This window comes from Lampetra planeri, unplaced genomic scaffold, assembly GCF_965212315.1.
Source record: "Lampetra planeri unplaced genomic scaffold, kcLamPlan1.2.h2 scaffold_2117, whole genome shotgun sequence".
Lineage (NCBI taxonomy): Eukaryota > Metazoa > Chordata > Hyperoartia > Petromyzontiformes > Petromyzontidae > Lampetra > Lampetra planeri.
Window position 1 is genome coordinate 1 of NW_027614880.1, and position 19,683 is coordinate 19,683.

A 19,683-nucleotide genomic window follows, 5' to 3' on the forward strand; every position below is an offset into this window, starting at 1 on the left:
TTGGTTTTTGTGTTAGGACTGTTTTGACATGACTTCACAAGAGGCTGCCTCAGTACTATGCTACAGAACAACAGCATCTTTCCAAATAAGGGGTCTAAACTGTGTGTACATAAGGACACTTTCTTTGAACTCATTAGAACTAAAATGTCAGTCCTAACAAGATGAATAAGCACTGTTCAACTCGAGGGTACCGATGTGCAGCACTTATTTTGAAGCATTTTTATGCATGTCATGCTACTGTACAAACATGACCTCCTCCATAAAATCGGAACCTGGTACACCTGTAGATACAAAAGGTTCATTCCAAATAGATGCTGTCAATAAATGGCTATACATCTTTATTTTCTGTAAGAGTGATGAAAATGCAAGCACAAAGCTAGTCTCTGTGTGTGGTGCAATAATTTCTCTGAATTATTGTATAAAACCTGAATGGTGATAATATATAAATACTCATGTAAATTGCAAGTACCACAATGTACAGTACAAGTCCAGCAACGAAGTTTAGGTTCTATTTCATCACTGATGAGTTCACTTTTGAAATGTTCAGCAGACTAAAACACAATGGTGTCTCAAAATACCTTTTAATAACAATAAACAATAAAACTTCATTATGCAAACACATCAATACAATTTTCTGTAAACAATAAGCAACTGTCAAGGTTACAGTTGTTTGTCCTCCATGAGAAGGATGACTTGTTTGTCAATCTGGGGATAGGAAGAGAAAGATTATCATTATAAAGATTATTATTATAAGTTAAGATGCAAAAGAACAACAAAGTTTAAATCTGCTAAGTAAAAAGCAAAATACACGACATTCCTCAAGTGTTGTGAAAAAATACTTGAGTTATGATTCAGCTTCTATGAAAAATGGGAGCATGAAGTATTATCAAGCCTTATTTTAGACATCTTGGGACCGTGTTTCCCTCAGTCAGATAAGGTCAAGTCAAATCATAGTTAATTTATAAAGCACATTACAGTACATTAGTACATGAAAAGAGGGGTGTTAAGAGACATTCTTTTATTTAGTGTAGGCTACTCAGTTGTGTTGATGCACATGATGTGTGATATAAGGTGATTGTGTACATCCACAGCCCTGAAGCAGCGAGCGCTCTCCTTCTGTTCAGCACATAGCTTCAGTTTTCATTCAAACTAATGTGACTGCCCACCACAGTTGTTAGATTTAATCAGAGACCAACATTTATCATTTATAAAAGTAATGTAACTACCCAGTGGTTAATCTATTAAACGCTTAAACGGTTGCCGGTGCCCGGGATGACAATGCTTGTTGCCCAGGCGATCACATCGGGTGAGCCGCTGCTGTGTCTCTGACGAGCCGCTGCTCTCGGTGACAAGCGTAGGGGGACCATATTTTGAGTTCCAAAAAAGTGGTCTCTCGGCTTGGCCTCACGATACTTCAATGATACTCAAAGAGTATCAATTAAAAGAGGACGTTTGGTCACCCTGGACATCACTCATATTAATATCCCATGCCTCCATATTAGATAGTACTATTTTCGACACATATGGAATACCTCATTTGATTATATTATAGTACTTGTACTACTTTATGTGAATATTTCCATTCAAAAAAATATCTTTTGATGAACTCCCTTGTCATGTTTTTCTTTTAAATAATGTAATATACAATTCTTCTTCTTTCAGCTTGTCCCTCTTCAGGGGTTGCCACAGCGAATCATCGATTTCCATCTTTCCCTGTTCTCTGTATCCTCTACTCTGACCCCAACTACCTCCATGTCCTCCCTCACTGCATCTATAAACCTCCTCTTTGGCCTTCCTCTCTGTCTCCTACCTCCAACTCCATCTCTAACATTCTCCTACCAATGTATCCACTGTCCCTCCTCTGCACATGTCCAAACCATCTCAATCTAGCCTCTCTAGCTTTTTCTCCTAACCTTCCTGTCTGTGTTGTCCCTCTGATGACCTCATTCCTAATCCTGTCCATCCTGGTCACTCCTAAAGAGAATCTCAGCATCTTTAACTCTGCCACCTCCAGCTCTGCCTCCTGTCTTCTGCCTATCACTAGTGTCTCTAAACCATACATCATAGCTGGTCTAACCACAGTCCTGTAAACCTTTCCCTTCACCTTAGCTGAAACTCTTCTATCACAAATCACTCCTGACACTTTTCTCCAGCTGTTCCACCCTGCCTGCACCCTATTCTTCACTTCTCTTCCACAGTCTCCACTACTCTGCACTGTTGATCCTAAGTACTTAAACTCCTGCACCTTCACCACCTCTGCTCCCTGTAACCTCACTTTTCCACTGGTCTCCCTTTCATTTATGCACATATACTCTGTCTTGCTACGACTGACCTTCATTCCTCTTCTCTCTAGAGCAAACCTCCACCTTTCTAGGTTCTCTTCCAACTGCTGCCTACTCTCACTACAGATCACAATGTCATCTGCAAACATCATAGTCCAGGGAGACTCCTGTCTGACCTCATCTGTCAACCTATCCATAACCAAAGCAAACCAAGAAGGGGCTCAGGGCGATCCTTGATGCAGTCCCTACCTCTACCTTGAAGTCTTCTGTCCTTCCAACAGCACACCTCACCACTGTTCTACTACCTTCATACATGTCCTGCACCAAGCCAACATACTTCTCTGACACTCCTGACTTCCTCATACAAAACCACAATTCCTCTCTTGGTACCCCGTCATATGCCTTCTCTAAATCTACAAAAACACAATGCAGCTCCTTCCTACCTTCTCTGTACTTCTCCATCAGCATCCTCAGTGCAAATATTGCATCTGTGGTGCTCTTTCTAGGCATGAAACCATACTGCTGTTCATCAAATCTCCACTTCCTGTCTCAACCTGGCTTCAACTACTCTTTCCCAAACCTTCATGGTATGGCTCATCAACTTTATCCCTCTGTAGTTACTACAACTCTGTACATCACCCTTCTTATAAATTGGTACCAGAACACTCTTCCTCCACTCATCAGGCATCTTGTTACTGTCTAATATTTTGTTTAAACAACCTAGAAACAACAACAACCCAGAAAATCTACCGACACTTCCCCACCAACTGCCTTGCCACTCTTCATCTTCATCCTTTTTAAAGCTTTCCTGACTTCATCCTTCGTAATCTGATCAACCTCCTTCCTAATATATATATATATATATATTATATATATATATATATATATATATATATAGTATATATATATATATATATATATATATATATATATATATATATATATATATATATATAAATGTAATATACAATGAATAAAATAAAATTGGTGTCCTACATAAGTCATTGTATACATTAGTATTTTAGTATATAATAATATGAACAATATATTTTTTATTTGATAATTTCTTGTGGAAACGTCCTGGTTACTGATATTTTTCTGAGGTGGCAGCAGGAGGCTTCTGTAATTTCCAGATATCCCTCATAAAGCGAACATCTCAGTGACTATTAACCCTTTCTGACTTTCAATCATCGCCATCACGTAATTGGTACACAAAAAAATACAAGACCCACAATGCCTTGCGGCAGATCCTATAGTTGCTTCCGGTGTCTTGTAACATTTTACTTCCTTCCACACATATCGACACGAAACAAACCTTAAAGAAGACCTCGCTAACTTTTAAATGCTACCGACTACGGCTGACGCCTGAGCTCCGTTTTTGTTCAGCTTTCATCGTATAATCTGCGACATGTGGCGAGTTGTGTCTGAGAACTGAAGAATCGTTGTGTCGGTACATCGGAACGTGTAGGCCTCCCTAAGAAAGTTTGGTCGAGGGCCTGCAAAAAAACATGTCCTCCGCCTCGCAGTCTTCCTCCAGACGGCAATGGTGCTACCTCTGCGATCTGCCCAAGATGCCCTGGGCCATGCTGTGGGAATTCAGCGAAGCCGTGTGCCGCGGTTGTGTCAACTACGACGGCGCGGACCGAATAGAGCTCCTCATTGAAACTGCCCGGCAACTGAAGAGCACGCACGGAGTTTTAGACGGTCGGTCTCCCGGTCCTCAGCAGGGCAAACCCAGCTCTGCTGGGCCCGTCGAAGTGGGGCGGCAGCACGGCGAGCGTCCTGACAGGGGGAGGGCTGAGTACGGAGGCTCGTCTCGCCTCCCCCAATGGTCTGCACAGAGGTGAAGATGTGGCTTTGTCGGAGGGCAGCCGACAGAGCCCCAACACACGTCGAGCGATGGTCGGGGCGGTTCCTAGTCTCCATGGCACCATCTCCCACGCGTTGATAGCTCAGGGGTTAGTGGCATCCCCTCATCCGCTCTTAGCCCCTTTGTCAGGCTCCAGGGCTGGTGCCACTCCCATCGCGGTTTCAGCTGGCCCCATAATGAGTGATGGCGGCCGGAGGCAGGCGGTATCTCTGGGTGTGGGCGCCAGCACATCTGCTCTGGTGGGCATAGATCCGGTGTGGAGGAACAATGAAGTAATGGCTGAGTTAAATGATGTGGCTCGGAGCAAGGTGGAAGGCTGGCCCAACCGTCCCAAAGCTGTCAGGGATGTGCTGGTAGCACTCAGCAGCTGCGTCCCTTTCACTGTACGCTTCAGGAAAGATCACAACCTCATGGGACGTGTTCTGGCCTTTGACGCCAGTACAACTCCAGAGTTTGAGTTGAAGGTGTTTGTGGAATATCCTGTTGGATCTGGAATGATCTTCTCAGGGGTCCCCGACCTAGTCAGACAGATGTTTCGTGACTCAGCCAAGGATGCAGGTAAAGCAGTGAACTCGGGGCTACGTTATGTGGAGTATGAGAAGCGTCAAGCCACTGGAGACTGGCGTGGGCTTTCTGAACTGTTGAATGATGGTGTACGTATGTTTAAAGAGCCTCCGATCCCAGAGGTTTTGCCACAGCCAGACACAGGATTGCCTATGGTTGCCACCGGACGTCCCGCACCAGCAAAGAGTACAACTCGCCGCCGCAAGCTCTCTCCAGGCTCAGAAAATGGAGAAAGTGAAGGAAGATCTGACCACACATCAAGAGAGCTCTGGTCCAGAGGGGCTTATTCAGGCATGGAACCTCTTCCCGGCTTGACTGCCTCTCAAGAGGGCCCGCCACGTCTCCACAGCCAGCCATCACCCATCTCAGCACTAATGGGAGTGGCAGACAGCCTGAGCGCCAACCAGATGGCAAGAGAGAGCCCCAGCATGTCCGCAGCCCACTCCTCCACTGCTGGCCGCCCCGCAACAAGCAGCCCCTCCACTGCCTCCACCTCAGTCTCCCAGGCAGCCATGGGGCAAGGCCTGGGGGCAGTGGGGCTGAGCAGCAACGCTAGTGCTGGAGAGTCTACAAGTAGCAGTCAGGGCACCCTGCTCTGCTGCACCCTCTGCCGAGAGCGTTTGGAGGACACTCATTTTGTCCAATGTCCCTCTGTCCCGCACCACAAGTTCTGCTTCCCCTGCACCAGGGGCTTCATCCGCAGCCAAGGTCAGGGAGGTGAGGTGTACTGCCCGAGTGGAGAGCGCTGTCCCCTGGCCGGATCCACTGTGCCTTGGGCCTTCATGCAGGGGGAGATCTCAACCATCTTAGCTGGAGATGGAGATGTAACAGTCAAGAAGGAAAATGACCCTTGACATCTCCATCCTGTCATGAATGGTATGACGATGACACATTTTTGTAGTATTTTTCCTCTTTAAGTGAGCTGGTTAGTGATAAATTCAAACCAAATGAAATACAAACACGTGTAAAAAAAGACTCAAAGTGAGCCAGTTTGTATCACGGCAGGGTTTCCTGCTTGCAATGATTCCTCCTGTGCTTACTGGCTGTTAGCATATCTGTGTGATGAAAGAAAGAAAACATATATAATATTATTACCCCTAACACCCTTGGATCAGTTCATGAAAGTACAGATGCTGCACGTTTCTTCTTTATAACCTGAAATCTGTCAGGGAAATTAAACGAAGATTTAGTGTGGACAAGTTTCTCATCTATTTGAGATCACCCTGTTTAGTTGTAGAAGAGATAGAAAGTTTTGCTTAAACGATTGCCAGCACTCATGTATTTTCCTTCTTCCTCCATAGTGGACAAAACACTTGGATAAAGCACTTCCCCATTATGTCAAGCAGAGGTCCATGTTGGCTGCAGCTCATCAGTTTTACCTCCAGGAGGACAGAGACCATTAACTTAAGACAGAAGACGCACTCACCTCTGACAGTTGGGCTGCAGCACCATGAGTGAATGTCCAGTCACCCCCCCCACCCCTGTGGCCAGCAGCAGATCTCTGATCAGGCCTCTTTGTCAAAGCCCAGGATTGAAAGCACATCTTAGTATTAAGAATGACAATCTATTTTTGTCATGTTTTGGCATATTTACTGGCTTATACAGATGGATCATATTAATGTTTGACAGAATGATGCAATTCTTTTCAAAAGCGAATGTTAAAAATGTGGCAAAACCATTAGTTCCTTTTAAAGCCAAGGATTAGAAAATGTAACCGCACGATGTCTCCAAAGTATTCTCCATATATTTTGTCAAAAATGTGAATTTACTTTCAATATGGCTATGTAATTTCTATTTTTGATACAGTACAAATTTCTATGTTTTGTTTATTGTGATAAGACCAAAGATGGCTCCATGTTCAATGTAAGTTTATTTTAATGTAGCTTTGTATGCTGTATTCACTGCTAACTTTGCCATCAGTCACTAATTTCTTTATCTATCACAGAGGTAAGCTTGTTATGTCTATTTACTTTTTGAATTCTATATATGTAAGATAATTAGCACCACAATCTTCAGTGTTTAACCACATACTCATGTGATCTTTACAGGTCAGTTCTACAATAAATTACACACTAGATCTGAGTTTCCACCAGCTTGGTTTTTACCATTTTGAATATACTGAAGTGTTAACACATTGGTGAGACATTTTGGGAAAAACAAACTTTATTTGATAAACACCTCATACAAAACCCACACCAAATACTTGATAAAGCTTTTGGAAAAAATGAATCTATACCTTAAACAAGTGTGCAAAAGTGCATGATTCCCAGTTCATGCAATAAAAATGTTCAACAGCAGGAAATGATTGTAAAGCCCACATTTCAGCTTATAAAATGTCAAAGGATTAGAAGTAGTACATTTAGTGGTGAAAGTGGTTTCTTTCCATGATTACTTTGACTAGTGGTGTACGTGACGTGTCTCAGATGGGACAGCCGCTGTCCCCCAATGCTTCACGCGCAGCCTTCATTGTTTCTCGCTTCACACACTTCCAGTAGCCTGAGAAGCCGCTCTGAGGCTGCACCTGAGGGCAGCACAGCGGTTGTCAGACAGACGCCAGGATTCATAGAAAAAAAACTAAATGCAACTTTGACAGTATTCTAGAAGCTATGGACTGTTCATTTGCTGTATCAATAAAATAATTTAGAAGCACTCAAACAACAGCATATCTGTAGTTCAACAGCTGTCCAGCTGATTCCTGTAAAACATTTAAGTTCAACATTCTGAGAAAGATTCAATTGGTTTCTTGAGTTACAAGAGTCACCTTCAAACCACGCAGCACTCGGTCCCTCATGACAGAAATGAATTCCTTGTGGCTCAGGCAGGAGTCTCCGTCACTATCAAAGAGTTTGAACACAGTGTCCAGAACATTCTCTGACAGATCGTGGCCTGTGGCGATCTTCACTGCGCGTTTGAACTGGGCTGCGTTCAAATGAAATGAAAAATAAAATGTACGGTCTGAACATTTTCATGCATTCACACATACAACGTACCCATTCCCACAGGGCGGTTGGCTTCAGTCACCATCTTCATCGAAATGGCAAAGTCCTCCAGATTGTTGGTGAAGAGGCAGAAGGCTTTGAACTCCTCAAATGTGATGCTCTACAACAGTCAGTCAGTTCAGCGTTCCATAAAGCAGACTGGTAGAAAACATGAATTCTGGACTACCTGACCGGCCGGGAGCCTCTTCCTCATGTTTTCCCAGTAGACCTCATTGTCCTCCTCATTAGTATAGTGCAGCAGCCATTCTGCAAAGTCCTCTCGACGCATGGTGTCCATACCTTTGGAGAAGCGCAGGAACTCCATTTCCTGGACCTCCACCTGCAGATCCTCCATGAACCTGAAAGACAGACACACATCAGAGAAGTTAAAAGGTCCCCCAGTCCTTTCAAATGAATTTTCCTTCGAAGCAGTTTGTGAAAGGAGAGAACCTGGATGTGTTCAAATCATTTATATCCATGTGTACTTTCTTGTATCGGGTGCTGCCTCACCAGCCACCAGTTTCATTACCTGCAGAATTCCTGATACTGCAACTTGTTTTCCTCCTTTCTTCCCAAAGAAGTAGGCCTGCAGCGACGTGCCCACACCTTGTCCTTCCTCTGCTGGTTTCTGCAAACATCCAGGAAGAACAAAACAACATCATTTTATATCATCCCACAGTTGCACACATGACTGATCTAGAAGAAAAAAAAGAAAAAAACTGCTGCGGTGGCATTTAAAGGGTGTGTGCGTACCCACCTCTGTGCTGTCCTTCGCACCTCTCCCTTTACTTCTACCAATGATTTTCTTAAGCTTCAGAAGGAAAAAAAAAAAAGAAATTACAATATAATCCATGTTCACATTTAGCTACAGAAACAAAAATCTGCGTGTATTTGTAACATTTATGTCCTCCTGTCTGAGCTATGAGAGAAATGTGACACCACGTCCAACACAATCATACATAACGTCCCCCTGGAGCAGAGGAGAACCAGTGCAGCTCCTCTTTACCAGAATGTTTTTAGGCTTGCATGCCAGGTCACAACATGAAGATAGGACACAAGGTGCAACATGTGCTAGCATGCAGGCTACTAGCTTCAGCCTGATGAACCAAGCACACAGTCCCATTCTGTCATGTTGACAAAATGTCGACCGACTTCAAATAATAAACAGACTACAGTTATACAGGGATAAGTGATGCATCGACACATGACAGATAAAAAACAGACAAGAGCAGCAGACGGCACAGATCTCCCTCACCTTCCACGTGGTCGCATGGCTTCATACTTACAACGGTGGCATCATCAGTGCTTGAGGCAGCATTAAAAGTGGCAATGTTTTTGAAATTTCGATGAGCATGTACATTGGAACTTATGATCACATCCTTTTTACAGTGCTTGAATAACAGTCAGTATTACAGGATTAAGAGTCTTTCTGATAAACAATCCTGACACTGACATCTTACCGTCATGAACTCCTTTTTGTCAACGTGCTCGTTGCCATCAACATCAAGCATTTTGAAAGCGATGTGAAATCCCGTGCGTGGTTCTGCAACATCATCAGATGGGTAACTAACAGTTTAGATAGCAGAGCAAAGTATCAACGCAGCCTTGAGGGAAATATGGGAAATAAAGTCAAACAAAACATTTTCTCTGGGAGTGTTGAGCACCACTAATGAAGCTTAGACATGAATAGAATTCTGGAGGAAAAAACACTTGAATCAGAAAGTCGCAGTCATACCAACAAAGACCAGTGCTACTGACCTCCCCAGGGAGTCAGGGGAACTGGGAAATGAATGAAACGTACTTACTGGTCAGAATAGTCAGCAGGAACAGATACTCTGTGTACGATATCAGACCTGCAAAACATTAACAACTTACAACCATGATCATTATAATACATGATGTTGAGAAAGAAGGGAAAGCAACGTATGTCTAAGTATGTACTAGGAATGAATAGTACATACTCATGAATGATTGAATGAAGTGAAAGAAACTATCTAAGTATTTTCACGTGACTGAAATAAACCAAACAGACCAAATTATGTATTTGCACACGTTCTGAAAGTCTGAAAATCTGAATCGATGTCAGTCACAACTTGGACATTATGAGTATTGTTACGTTACTAGTTGTGGCAAGTTCTAAATGTCCACTGCATGAACCCGCTCCTACTGACAGAAAGATAACGTACCATTGTCTCCTAAGCTTCTGAACAGATCATTTCCAGCCTGAGCTTTGGAGGCAGCGGACAGCATTTGATTCACTTCCTATGAAGAAGCCAACGAGGATGTATGACAGCACAAGCATCCGAAACTAAATAATGAAGCCCTGCAGGGGAAAACATACTTTACAACACAATGTGGGAATTTATACTTACCTCTTCTGTTAAGACTTTCTTTTGTAGTTTTCCTACATTTGAAGAAAAACAAGGAATTAATTCTAAGATGGAAAACCATTTTTACTTGAAGAAATGAAGAAATTAACTAGTAATATGCAGCATTACTTCGCAAAATAAAACTGTCATGAGTTACATCACTGGAGATAAATGTGTAAATTACAGATACTTGTGGAAATGGTGATTACAACTTGAGTTACATCTGAACACTTTCATGATGTAAGATGAGTAATATTATGTTGGGGCCCGTTTTTTAAACCATGGTTTTTGACAATTATAACAATGTAAAACTAATGTGTTGTAGGATTTTTAAAGGAGTTTGACACTAGTCACACTGACCGAGTAAACTGTTATTAGTAACATTACTTTCATAAAATAATTGAAATAGTTACATTTTTAACAACTGTAATTTCCAAGGACTCCCAACATGCAGGTATTGAGTGTGTTTGTAATTTGTACAGTAAATAATGAGTGGATTTAGTTTGAAACTCAGACAGCTCCACTGGGATCAGTGGACCAACTGACCAGCTGGTCCCTGAACACGTCTCCGTGCTAATGAAGTGACAGCAGCCGCTTACGGTCGACGTTCTCCAGCATCACGGAGAACAGGAAGTCTCTCGGTGTCATGTAGGGCTCCTGGTCGTACACCCACGGAGGCGAAACTGGGTAAAAACGCACCTTTCTGGCAGAGAGATTAGAAACTGTAGTTTCCTGACAAAAAAAAAAAAAGAAACAGAAACATCGCTGAGCAGCTGAATGTTGATTTACAACAAAACGCGTAGCTGTGTCGGACCTGGGAGCGGCTGGCTCGTTGGTTGTAGCATTAGCCTCCATTAACAAGTATACACGTCGCATTGATACTGATAAGACGTTATTTCTCTGTTTTGGTGTTGGCAGAAACGTGTATGTATCTGTACTCACTTTTTTGTTCTTCAGCATGAACGACGTTGAAAGGCAGAATAATGTTTGCTGGTAATGTCAGGAAGTGACAGGTAAGTCCCAGTTCCTATAACAGAGCCCAGAAACCCTGTTCGCACAGCTCGTTGCCATGTTAAAACCTCTCAGCGCCTGATACTGCTTGGAAAAGTTCCTCACAACATTCGACAGCCTTCCGTACAGAGCCATTTTCAGGGAGCCAGCTACTCCTCCTCGGATCACTTGGTGTTTTGATGTCATTTTAGTTCATTACCGCCACCTGCTGGTCAGGAGTGTCGGTCAGAATTTCTAAAAATACATTTTTAACAGAGCCGCCCCCCCCACACACGTTTCGGACCAGTAAATAGGACAGTAATCAAGCTCAAGGGGTGAGGACGTGTTATTTCTGTGTCTTATGTAAAATCAATGGGATATAGACGCCCTGTATGGACTAGAGGCTACAATACAAGCCACGTCATTTAGTCCTTCAAGTAAGTAAAATCCTTAATGTCACACAAGAAATGTGTGCTCTTGCCAGCAGATGGCAGTACAACAACAGTTTGACAAAGGTCTACAGCTGTCTTCAGGACTGGACATCATTTTGTCAACTTTCACAAAAGTAGGATCATGTAATGTATATTTAAATAGTAACAACTTGCGGTTCATGGGGAAGAACTGAAATTCAGCACAATGTCTTAGGCAATCAGAAATTAAAGTTATTAAGATGACAATGAGCATTTTATGGGCAAAACAGCTCTTGGAATAACTGATGGTGAAAGTAATCATCTGGGACTGGCACCAGTCAACAATGGCTTCCGCAACTGCTCCCTAGTGGCTACAAAAGCTACTTTGATTAGGTGATGTAATTTACGCCAGATTGATTATTTTTGTTTACTTGAAGAAAAAATACACTGAAAGCTTGATTAACAAAGGTTTTGTCCCCAAAATCTTCACACTCGAGGTGCTCAGACTACGCATGGAATGTCCGCAGTCATCATGGCTTCCATAGTTGAGTATACTACAGCGCAGTAGTTTTCCAGTGAAATGTCTGTGAATCCTTGCATGTTATTTACATGTCATAAGGAGCTGCTTTGCTCCACTGACACCAGTACGCGGAGCAGAGTCCACATGGTCATAAAGTTTGTGCATATGGGCCTTGCAGATGTCCACTTTGAGTCCGGAGGCCCTCTGCGGGGGTCTGCTAACCATAAGTTCCCCCTGAGTATGTTTGGGCCTTCAGACTCATCAGCGATTTGACCTGAAGATGAAGACGTTAACACAGTTTAAGTCAGTGTCCGTTTACCAATACTATTGATTTTATTTAAAAAAGACCTAAGGTTGACAAGGAAATGTTATTTCTGAAGGGGAGGGAGTGTTTTACATTTAACACTGTGATCTTACAAAATGAACAACTGAATACGGAATACAAAATCAAAGTTTAAAGTAACATGTTCTTCAGGATATCAATCCTAGTTTTGTCAATACTGATTTCAATATCTTAATGGGAAGTGACAACACAATTGCGGTTTACTTGATGCAAAGACAGTAATGTTACAAATCATTTTAGGGGGAGGAGAGGATTCAGTTGGCATGATGTGTGGTTGAGAAACACAGCTTCAGTGTGTAAGGGTAAGGCCCACCTAGGAGACACAAGGAAGTTGACAATTTGAGAAAAAATGCTATGGAGATTTTTGAATGTATAAAACAAACTTTCATGCTGGTAATAGAACCTGAGACTTACTAGGGTTTTTTCATCTGGAAATGATTCATCAACGCTAGAGCTTCCATGGCGTCATTGATGGATTCCCACTCCAGTAGACCAGATGAACTGCGGTCACCTATTGTATCGCACAAGAAACCTGATTAGAATGTCTGATTACAGCAGCTGCACACAATTGTATTATACGCGAATAATGACATTAAAAAAGTTCAGATTGCAGTTGTTTCGATGAGGCTGGGCTGTATATAAGGCCTTTATCGATATAGTGTCGGTTCAATGTTTCATTGAGAACTATAACCACTCAAAATTACACAAGCTTTGACTCAGTTACTCACTCTTTTCCTGTGAAAAGTTTCACACTTGAGGGGCTCTTTATTCCCAAGTCATCGCAGACCTGGAAGCATAAAAAAAAAATGAATGACTTTGGGAAATGTCTGAACTTCACAGGAAGAGAGAAGCAAGAAACCCAGTGGGCTTTCTTACCTCACTGAAGAGCTCTACAGAGATGTCAGGCTGTGCATTAAAAAAAGTGCAGAACATTGCTGGGGTGCTGGATTCGGTTCTTGGCCGCCTGCTCTGGGGAGGTGAAGCGGTTGTTGCGGGGAGCCATGGAAATCTTTGAAGCTACTGGTGCTGTCCTCCAACTGGTAGCACTGTCCTGGAAACTATAGCTTGCTGCTTGGGACACACTACCAAGGAAAGACAGTCAGAGGCCTTATTATAGCTGCAGCTTCATGTTAAAAGTGTTTAAGAAGGTTTTGGACAACTGCTCTTACCAAACGTTCAGTTTCTGTCCAAAAAGGAAGTTGTTGTTAAGGTGAGTAATGGCCCTATCCACAGAATAACAGTCGCCCATCTCCACCATTGCAGCCCCAGGCTTACTCTTCATGAACTTCACCTGAAAGAGGAACAGCATGTAGCTAAGTACTAATGAGTACAAACCTCACCCAGTCCTTAATGCCTGGTCTAATCTTTTCAAACTGCTACTTCTGTAGGCGGTTGCTGAAGAGATCACTTCAGTATAAGTTGTATGACGGTATAAAAATCATGACTATTCTATGTCCATATAAGGACAAACACGCCATCTCCCCTCAGCTTCACCACACTCACCCTCTCCACGTTTCCGTAGAGGCAGAAGATGTTGAAGACCTTGTCAGCATTGATCTTGGACGGGTCCAGGCCATAGACCATAACAACTGGGGAGTCGGAATGAGGACCATACTCAGGGGGAGGTGGTCCGTATCCAGGGCCATAGCGCTGGCCACCGCGGCCACGTCCACCCATACCCGGACCCATCCGATGGGGAGGAGGGGGGCCCATAGTTATCATCATTGAATGCATGATAACCACTCTGAGGGCCACCTGATTTGTGAAGAAACACATTAAGTGGGTGTGAGTTTCGTTTGTAAATTCCAATTATAAATGAGACATTTACCAAAATCAGGTGGGTGGTCTCCAAGAAGTGCAGGCTGCCTCTGGCGTTTGTTAGGATTGGCATTGGGATCTACAATAATAAAATCAAATTTTGGACTATCAAAGAACTTCCTCACTCAACACATAAAAGCAGGTACATTACACAAGTTATTTGTGCTACAGGGCAGGGTTGTGATTGACATGCAACAGAGGGGCCTGTCATCAGTAGTGGTTTAAGTCTGCAGGCTCTACATTGATATCCTATTTGTGACATAATGGAGATTTGTTCACGTCAAAAGATACAAGATTGTAATTCTTATAACTGCTGCTACTATGACGCCTAAATCTCACAACCTAGAACAAAACACACACACCACACCTTGTGAATTGTTCCAATTGCCTTCACCATCAGCATCTGTGCAGGTACACATACACAAGTCAAATCCAAATTCGCATTGAAATTTGGCAGTCCTGTATTAAAACATTTAGTCTTTACGTTCTTGACAGTTACATGGTATGGAAACATTCAGGGATAATCAAAGCATTAAATATGCATCAGTGCTATGAAAAGTAGAAACAAATTCTTGTTGACAAATATGCTAAAATGCTGTTATGACAAAACATGAAACAAAAATACTACCCAAAAATGCCCCCATGTAAAGCTGCACTTTACTCAGTAGCCAATAAAGGGCTTTCTTCAAGATAAACAGCACATTTTAAAATTCCCCAATATTGTGACCTGTCCAAAATTACACCTGTGCACAATTAATGATTTATCAACATCTAACATAATTTTAAGAAGCCACAGAAGAAAATTTAGATCTTGGACTTTAAAGCATAAACACTGAAGGGAACAAAAAAATGTTACATTTATATTTGTGTTGCATGTTCTCCCATCTGAGCTGAAACAAATTTTCAAAAATATAACCATGCAGTAATCAAGATAAATACATTATTTACTAGTGCAGATTCACACAACCGTTACAGCACAGCAGCAATATAGCTGTCCTGCAGGGTCATGTCATCAAATGTTGGATTTGGCTTGGAACGCTTCACATTTACTATCCAAATACAACCTAAACTTCACATGTGAAATATTTATCCCATGGTTCTTAATATATCCAAAACACACAGTGGAATAAACAGTGCATTCTGTTTGCACTGACTGTGTTTTATCTGCTCATTGCTAAATAGTCAGAGATATTGTGAGGACCAGCACCAAAAGCAAAAGAACAAGCAATAAATGGAAGATCCAGATCTGACATAGGTCCTTCATGTCCTATGAACCTGAACCATCACTGACACTAAAAACTCATGCAGTTTTCCAAAGAGAAACAAGGTTACACCTACAGCAAATAGAGTAAATATGATGGAATAGTCCATCTCATTCTACTGAAGGATCAGGTACTTAGCGACTCATCATAAGGAAATTCATGAAGAACCAGATGCCCATAAAATAAAATAAAATAAAATGCTTATTTAAACAATTGATATAAAACATTCCGCTCCAGGTTTTTCCTTCTTCTCCCACTTGTCCAACATCTCATAACTCAGGTCTGATACATGTTATAGCCTATATCAGAGTACATCATTAATTTAACACAACAATGGGCCTGGTTGCTCCACACTATCAACTTTCAACTTTGAACCATTTATTCAGATTGTCAATTGAAGTACTTACAGCACCACACATGGAAGCATTGGACACAGTGGGCAGGTAGGGGGCAGTCTTCAGCAAGGATGCTACCCTCCAACCTTTGACTCCAGCCTCAACTCATTCTCCCTCTTCATTCTTTTCTTTTCTTCTTTCGTTCCTTGCATCCCCACCACCAGAGAGAAAAGTACATCCATCCATGCTTGTTTTTGACTTGCTGTCGCTTTGTTTTTGAAGTTGATTTTACAGGCCATTTGCAGATTAGCATTCTCTGACCAGAGAGCAGGACAATTGCACCGTTTGAGAGAGCTGTCTGTCCAGATACACTGAGCCAAAACCTGCATCACACGGGAGGTGTTAAAGGCATCACCATGGGCCTTTGCCAAAAAAAAAAAAAAGGGGGGGGGGGAATGAAACAACGCAGAAAGAAAGTAAGAGTAGCACAGGAATGAGGGGAAATGGATAGGAAGTTATGGGGAATAACAAAACACCAGTCCACAAATGTAAATCTCTTTGGGAAAGGACTTCGATTAGCATCGTTAGCATCTGTGCTTGTATGCTTGAATGGATGTCTGATGCTTGTGTCTTCATAGACCCCCCTCACTTGTTTGAGTGCTGGAAAAATCTGCATGAAGATGTGCTGTCATGGAGGTTCAGCTCTGTATGTTGCCGTAGTTATTCAACTCGTTGTGTTGTCATGTTGTGTTCAGCACAGGAGGGTGAAGAAGAGCAACACTAACCACTGAGAGAGCGGTCTCTCCGTTTATCGCCCAGTATGTGGTGTCATCTGTCCCCTGGTTGGGTGGTTGGGCTGAGTGTGCCTTAAAGCTTCTGTTGCTCCCTGTGGTTTGTGTTATGGCAGGCAAAATCCAAGAGCTAGGAGGCGTGGCCGGAACAAGCACACACATTGACTCCCGCCCGCCCAATGTATTGTGTCAAAAGTAGTGGCTCCTCCTCCGAGATCTGCAGATGAGGTGTGCTGTGCTGGTTAAGAGGTGGTGGTAGATGGTTTATCAATCTATCAACATCAGTCTGTGGTGGATATGCAAGGTGTCTGTTAGCCTGGACTTGGTATTTCTGTCCCAAACGATTCGGAATCCCATGTCAGGAAGTGCAGATGGACGCGATGATGGACTTGGCATTAGGAAATACTGAGTTGAGGTTGTGTTCCAGTGTCTGTTTGCCCCACTGTGTCCCGATGTGTGCCACAGAGCAGATTTAGGTTAGGTCTGGCTGTGGGTGCTGTTATACAGAAGCTGTTGAAGTCATTTTGTCTTTGGCTGCATGTGTCTGCTTAGGGCTGGCCTAAGCTTGCATGAGCTGGCACAGTGAGGGACACAAGGAGTAACTGATTCAGGAGGCAGCACAAACTTTGTAATACCAAGAAAAGATGTCAAACTCCTGTATGGAACTGTGCATATACATGTGTGGTCCGGGTTGTTTACAACAGAAAACAATTACATCTTTTCACAGCATTGAGAAACGATGCCATTCTCTTTTTATCGAATTTAAAAGAAAACAAATGTTCATTACCCTCCCTGACGTGATGCAGAGAGGGCATGCCACGATGTACAAAAGCAGCTACATTGTTTGTCCTGTATATTTAAAGCAACATCTCAAATGTATTGTGATAACAGTAGCACATCACATACAGTTTTCAACTTAGAAACAGATTACAACATATTCCTATTATTCCTTCATCAGCAGGCTTTTAAAGAATACAAAATTTGTTGTTCTTACTCTCTTAAAGTTTCTAACAAGTGTGCTTGTGTCATATGTAAGGAAAGGTGTTCCAATGCCAGTGGCAGAAATGCCTCTGATAGCGATGAAAGTAGGATCAGTCATTTGCAAGTATGCAAATCCAATTATATTTTCTGAAAAAAAACACAACTTTTCTTTAGCTGCTGGCAAGTGTTGTTTCAGCCCGTTAGTTCAAACGAAGAATTGCAGGATCTGATGCAATATATGACCGTATAGAAGAATGAATACTACCTCATTGTTTAGTGCCAGTGCTAATTGTGCGTCAGTGCGTCATTTCAAGATGTATTCCAATTGGTTAGCTGGTGTGTATACGAATATATACGAACCGTAGATCATATATTTGTTGCAAAAATCATGCCAACAGAAATCCTTGCATTGCACTCATTTTGGGAATATGGCATCAAGGTTTATGATCCAAGACTGTGAAGGAGTAATCTCCCAAAATGGACTAGGTGGACACAAACAAGTGGAATCGGAAGGAAAAACTGGAGGCAGCGATTTGTGTTTATGCAGAATAATTGAATGAAACTCTATGGTGTACAATACACCTTAATGTTGACTGCAGGTCACCACAGTTTTTGACTCAGCAGCCCCCAGGATGTATTTAACCCATGGATGACTGCAAGAGTGTGAATATGTCCAATTAGAATGGTTGTCTCTGGATTAATTTAATGAACTCTAAAGTAGTTCTGGGGCCTAGTAGTTTAAGAAAGCAACTCTCTCATCTAGTTTTAGCTATGACAAAATCTCCAATATGTTATGGCAAAGGTTAAACACACCATCTGAATAGGCAGGGATGGGAGGCTGTGCAGATGTGGCATGCTCTACAACACGTGGACCTTTATGGTGCGACTACGTATGCTACTATGGTGGGTGCATTAAGCTTTTTACATGCATGACCCTTTCATGGCCATTGGCTGCCCTTGAGGTTTCTCCTCATGCCCTTACTTTGTGCCTGCTGTGTGGCAAGAAAAGGCATGAAGACAGCATCACAGGAATACTGCCTTGGAATACTAGGTTAACCAGCATGGTGAATAGTGGAAGTAAACATTCATCTGTGACAAACAGACATTACTAGAAAACATAGGCCCTGAACCATCCTATACAGTGGCATGTGAGAGAAAGAGGAAAAAAGGGGGGGCAGAAGGATCGGGGGTTACATGTTACCTTGGCCACTCAGGTTAGGGTTTGTGTAGTCCCATGTGTCCTGGTCATTCTTGAATACATTAAGGCGTGCCGGCTGAGGAAAACATTAGTGTCAGAACTTCTCTTCTTCAGGTGTTTGGTTGCTAAAAAACGGCTGACTGCATTTTGCCATACACATACCTTGGCGTATTCAATCTTCAGAGTGCAGCAACCAGAATAGATATCAGCCCCCATTTAGAGAAGCTTTGGCCCTCTGGGCACTTTGGACCGAATCAAATGTGGAAATAATGAGTTAAGGTGAAACATTTTTGAATGCATAAGGATTATTAGAGAAATATCTGTGTTTGTGTCTTCCACCTTGTACATGACAGGAAAGTGAAGGCCAGAAGTACAAGATAACAAATCATTTGTTTTTAAAATGGACAAAAGGTGTAAAGTCCATTATGTTATGAAGGCAACAATTGCTCTCTTACATTGTCAACAATTTTAAAAACAACAACAACTGTAAAGGACATTCTGTAAAGGAAACACTGTAAAGGATATTCGACCATGGCCTGAACACCATTCTTTCTGAAGATGACAATCCTCTGCACAGGACCACAGGTTGTTACAAATTGTATACAGCACATCCTGTTGAGACAATTAAGAACAGTGAACACCAAGTGAACATGTACATGATCTTCTTCCTGTATTTAAGCAGCCAGTCTGTCTGTATACAGCTTCATAAATAAGTATTCCGTTACACCTCTATGCTATAGCATGGCTTCTTTTCAGTCATAGCTCATATGATGTGAGAAGGTTCGTTTTGCCAAAACTAACAAGGTAGAGAGCAAGGTTTTGAACATACCAACTAACCACAGCATGCAAGACTGGTTTTCTTGATCCCCTTACCGTGGTGATAGGATAGATGGGATTTATGATCGTGAGCAGCAACACATTGTTGACACTCCGGGTATCATCTGCGTCTCCTGGCCGGGATATCTTTTGGCT

At 42.4% G+C, this 19,683-nt stretch overlaps 3 protein-coding genes across 3 annotated transcripts; 1 reads left to right on the top strand and 2 right to left on the bottom strand.

Moving 5' to 3' along the window:
- The first annotated feature begins 3,790 nt into the window (after positions 1 to 3,790).
- On the top strand, positions 3,791 to 5,570 carry LOC144740404 (interferon regulatory factor 2-binding protein 1-like). Its single transcript, XM_078623259.1, is given in 2 exon segments — positions 3,791 to 4,105; positions 4,107 to 5,570. Coding segments are annotated over 2 exon segments (1,779 nt in total).
- Positions 5,571 to 7,135: 1,565 nt separating this feature from the next.
- LOC144740405 (calcium uptake protein 2, mitochondrial-like) lies at positions 7,136 to 11,260 on the bottom strand. Its single transcript, XM_078623260.1, is given in 12 exon segments — positions 7,136 to 7,237; positions 7,478 to 7,635; positions 7,707 to 7,815; positions 7,882 to 8,053; positions 8,224 to 8,249; positions 8,251 to 8,322; positions 9,155 to 9,237; positions 9,500 to 9,547; positions 9,881 to 9,956; positions 10,067 to 10,098; positions 10,663 to 10,746; positions 11,143 to 11,260. Coding segments are annotated over 12 exon segments (1,080 nt in total).
- A 1,320-nt stretch (positions 11,261 to 12,580) lies between these two features.
- On the bottom strand, positions 12,581 to 19,680 carry LOC144740406 (heterogeneous nuclear ribonucleoprotein L-like; the record flags this gene model as incomplete). Its single annotated transcript, XM_078623261.1, is given in 17 exon segments — positions 12,581 to 12,639; positions 12,730 to 12,835; positions 13,054 to 13,113; positions 13,203 to 13,247; positions 13,249 to 13,320; positions 13,322 to 13,408; positions 13,501 to 13,617; positions 13,830 to 14,034; positions 14,036 to 14,081; positions 14,155 to 14,223; positions 14,512 to 14,547; positions 18,715 to 18,787; positions 18,874 to 18,924; positions 18,926 to 18,971; positions 19,237 to 19,295; positions 19,297 to 19,323; positions 19,585 to 19,680. Coding segments are annotated over 17 exon segments (1,254 nt in total), but the record flags the coding sequence as incomplete, so codon positions are not given.
- Positions 19,681 to 19,683: the final 3 nt, after the last annotated feature.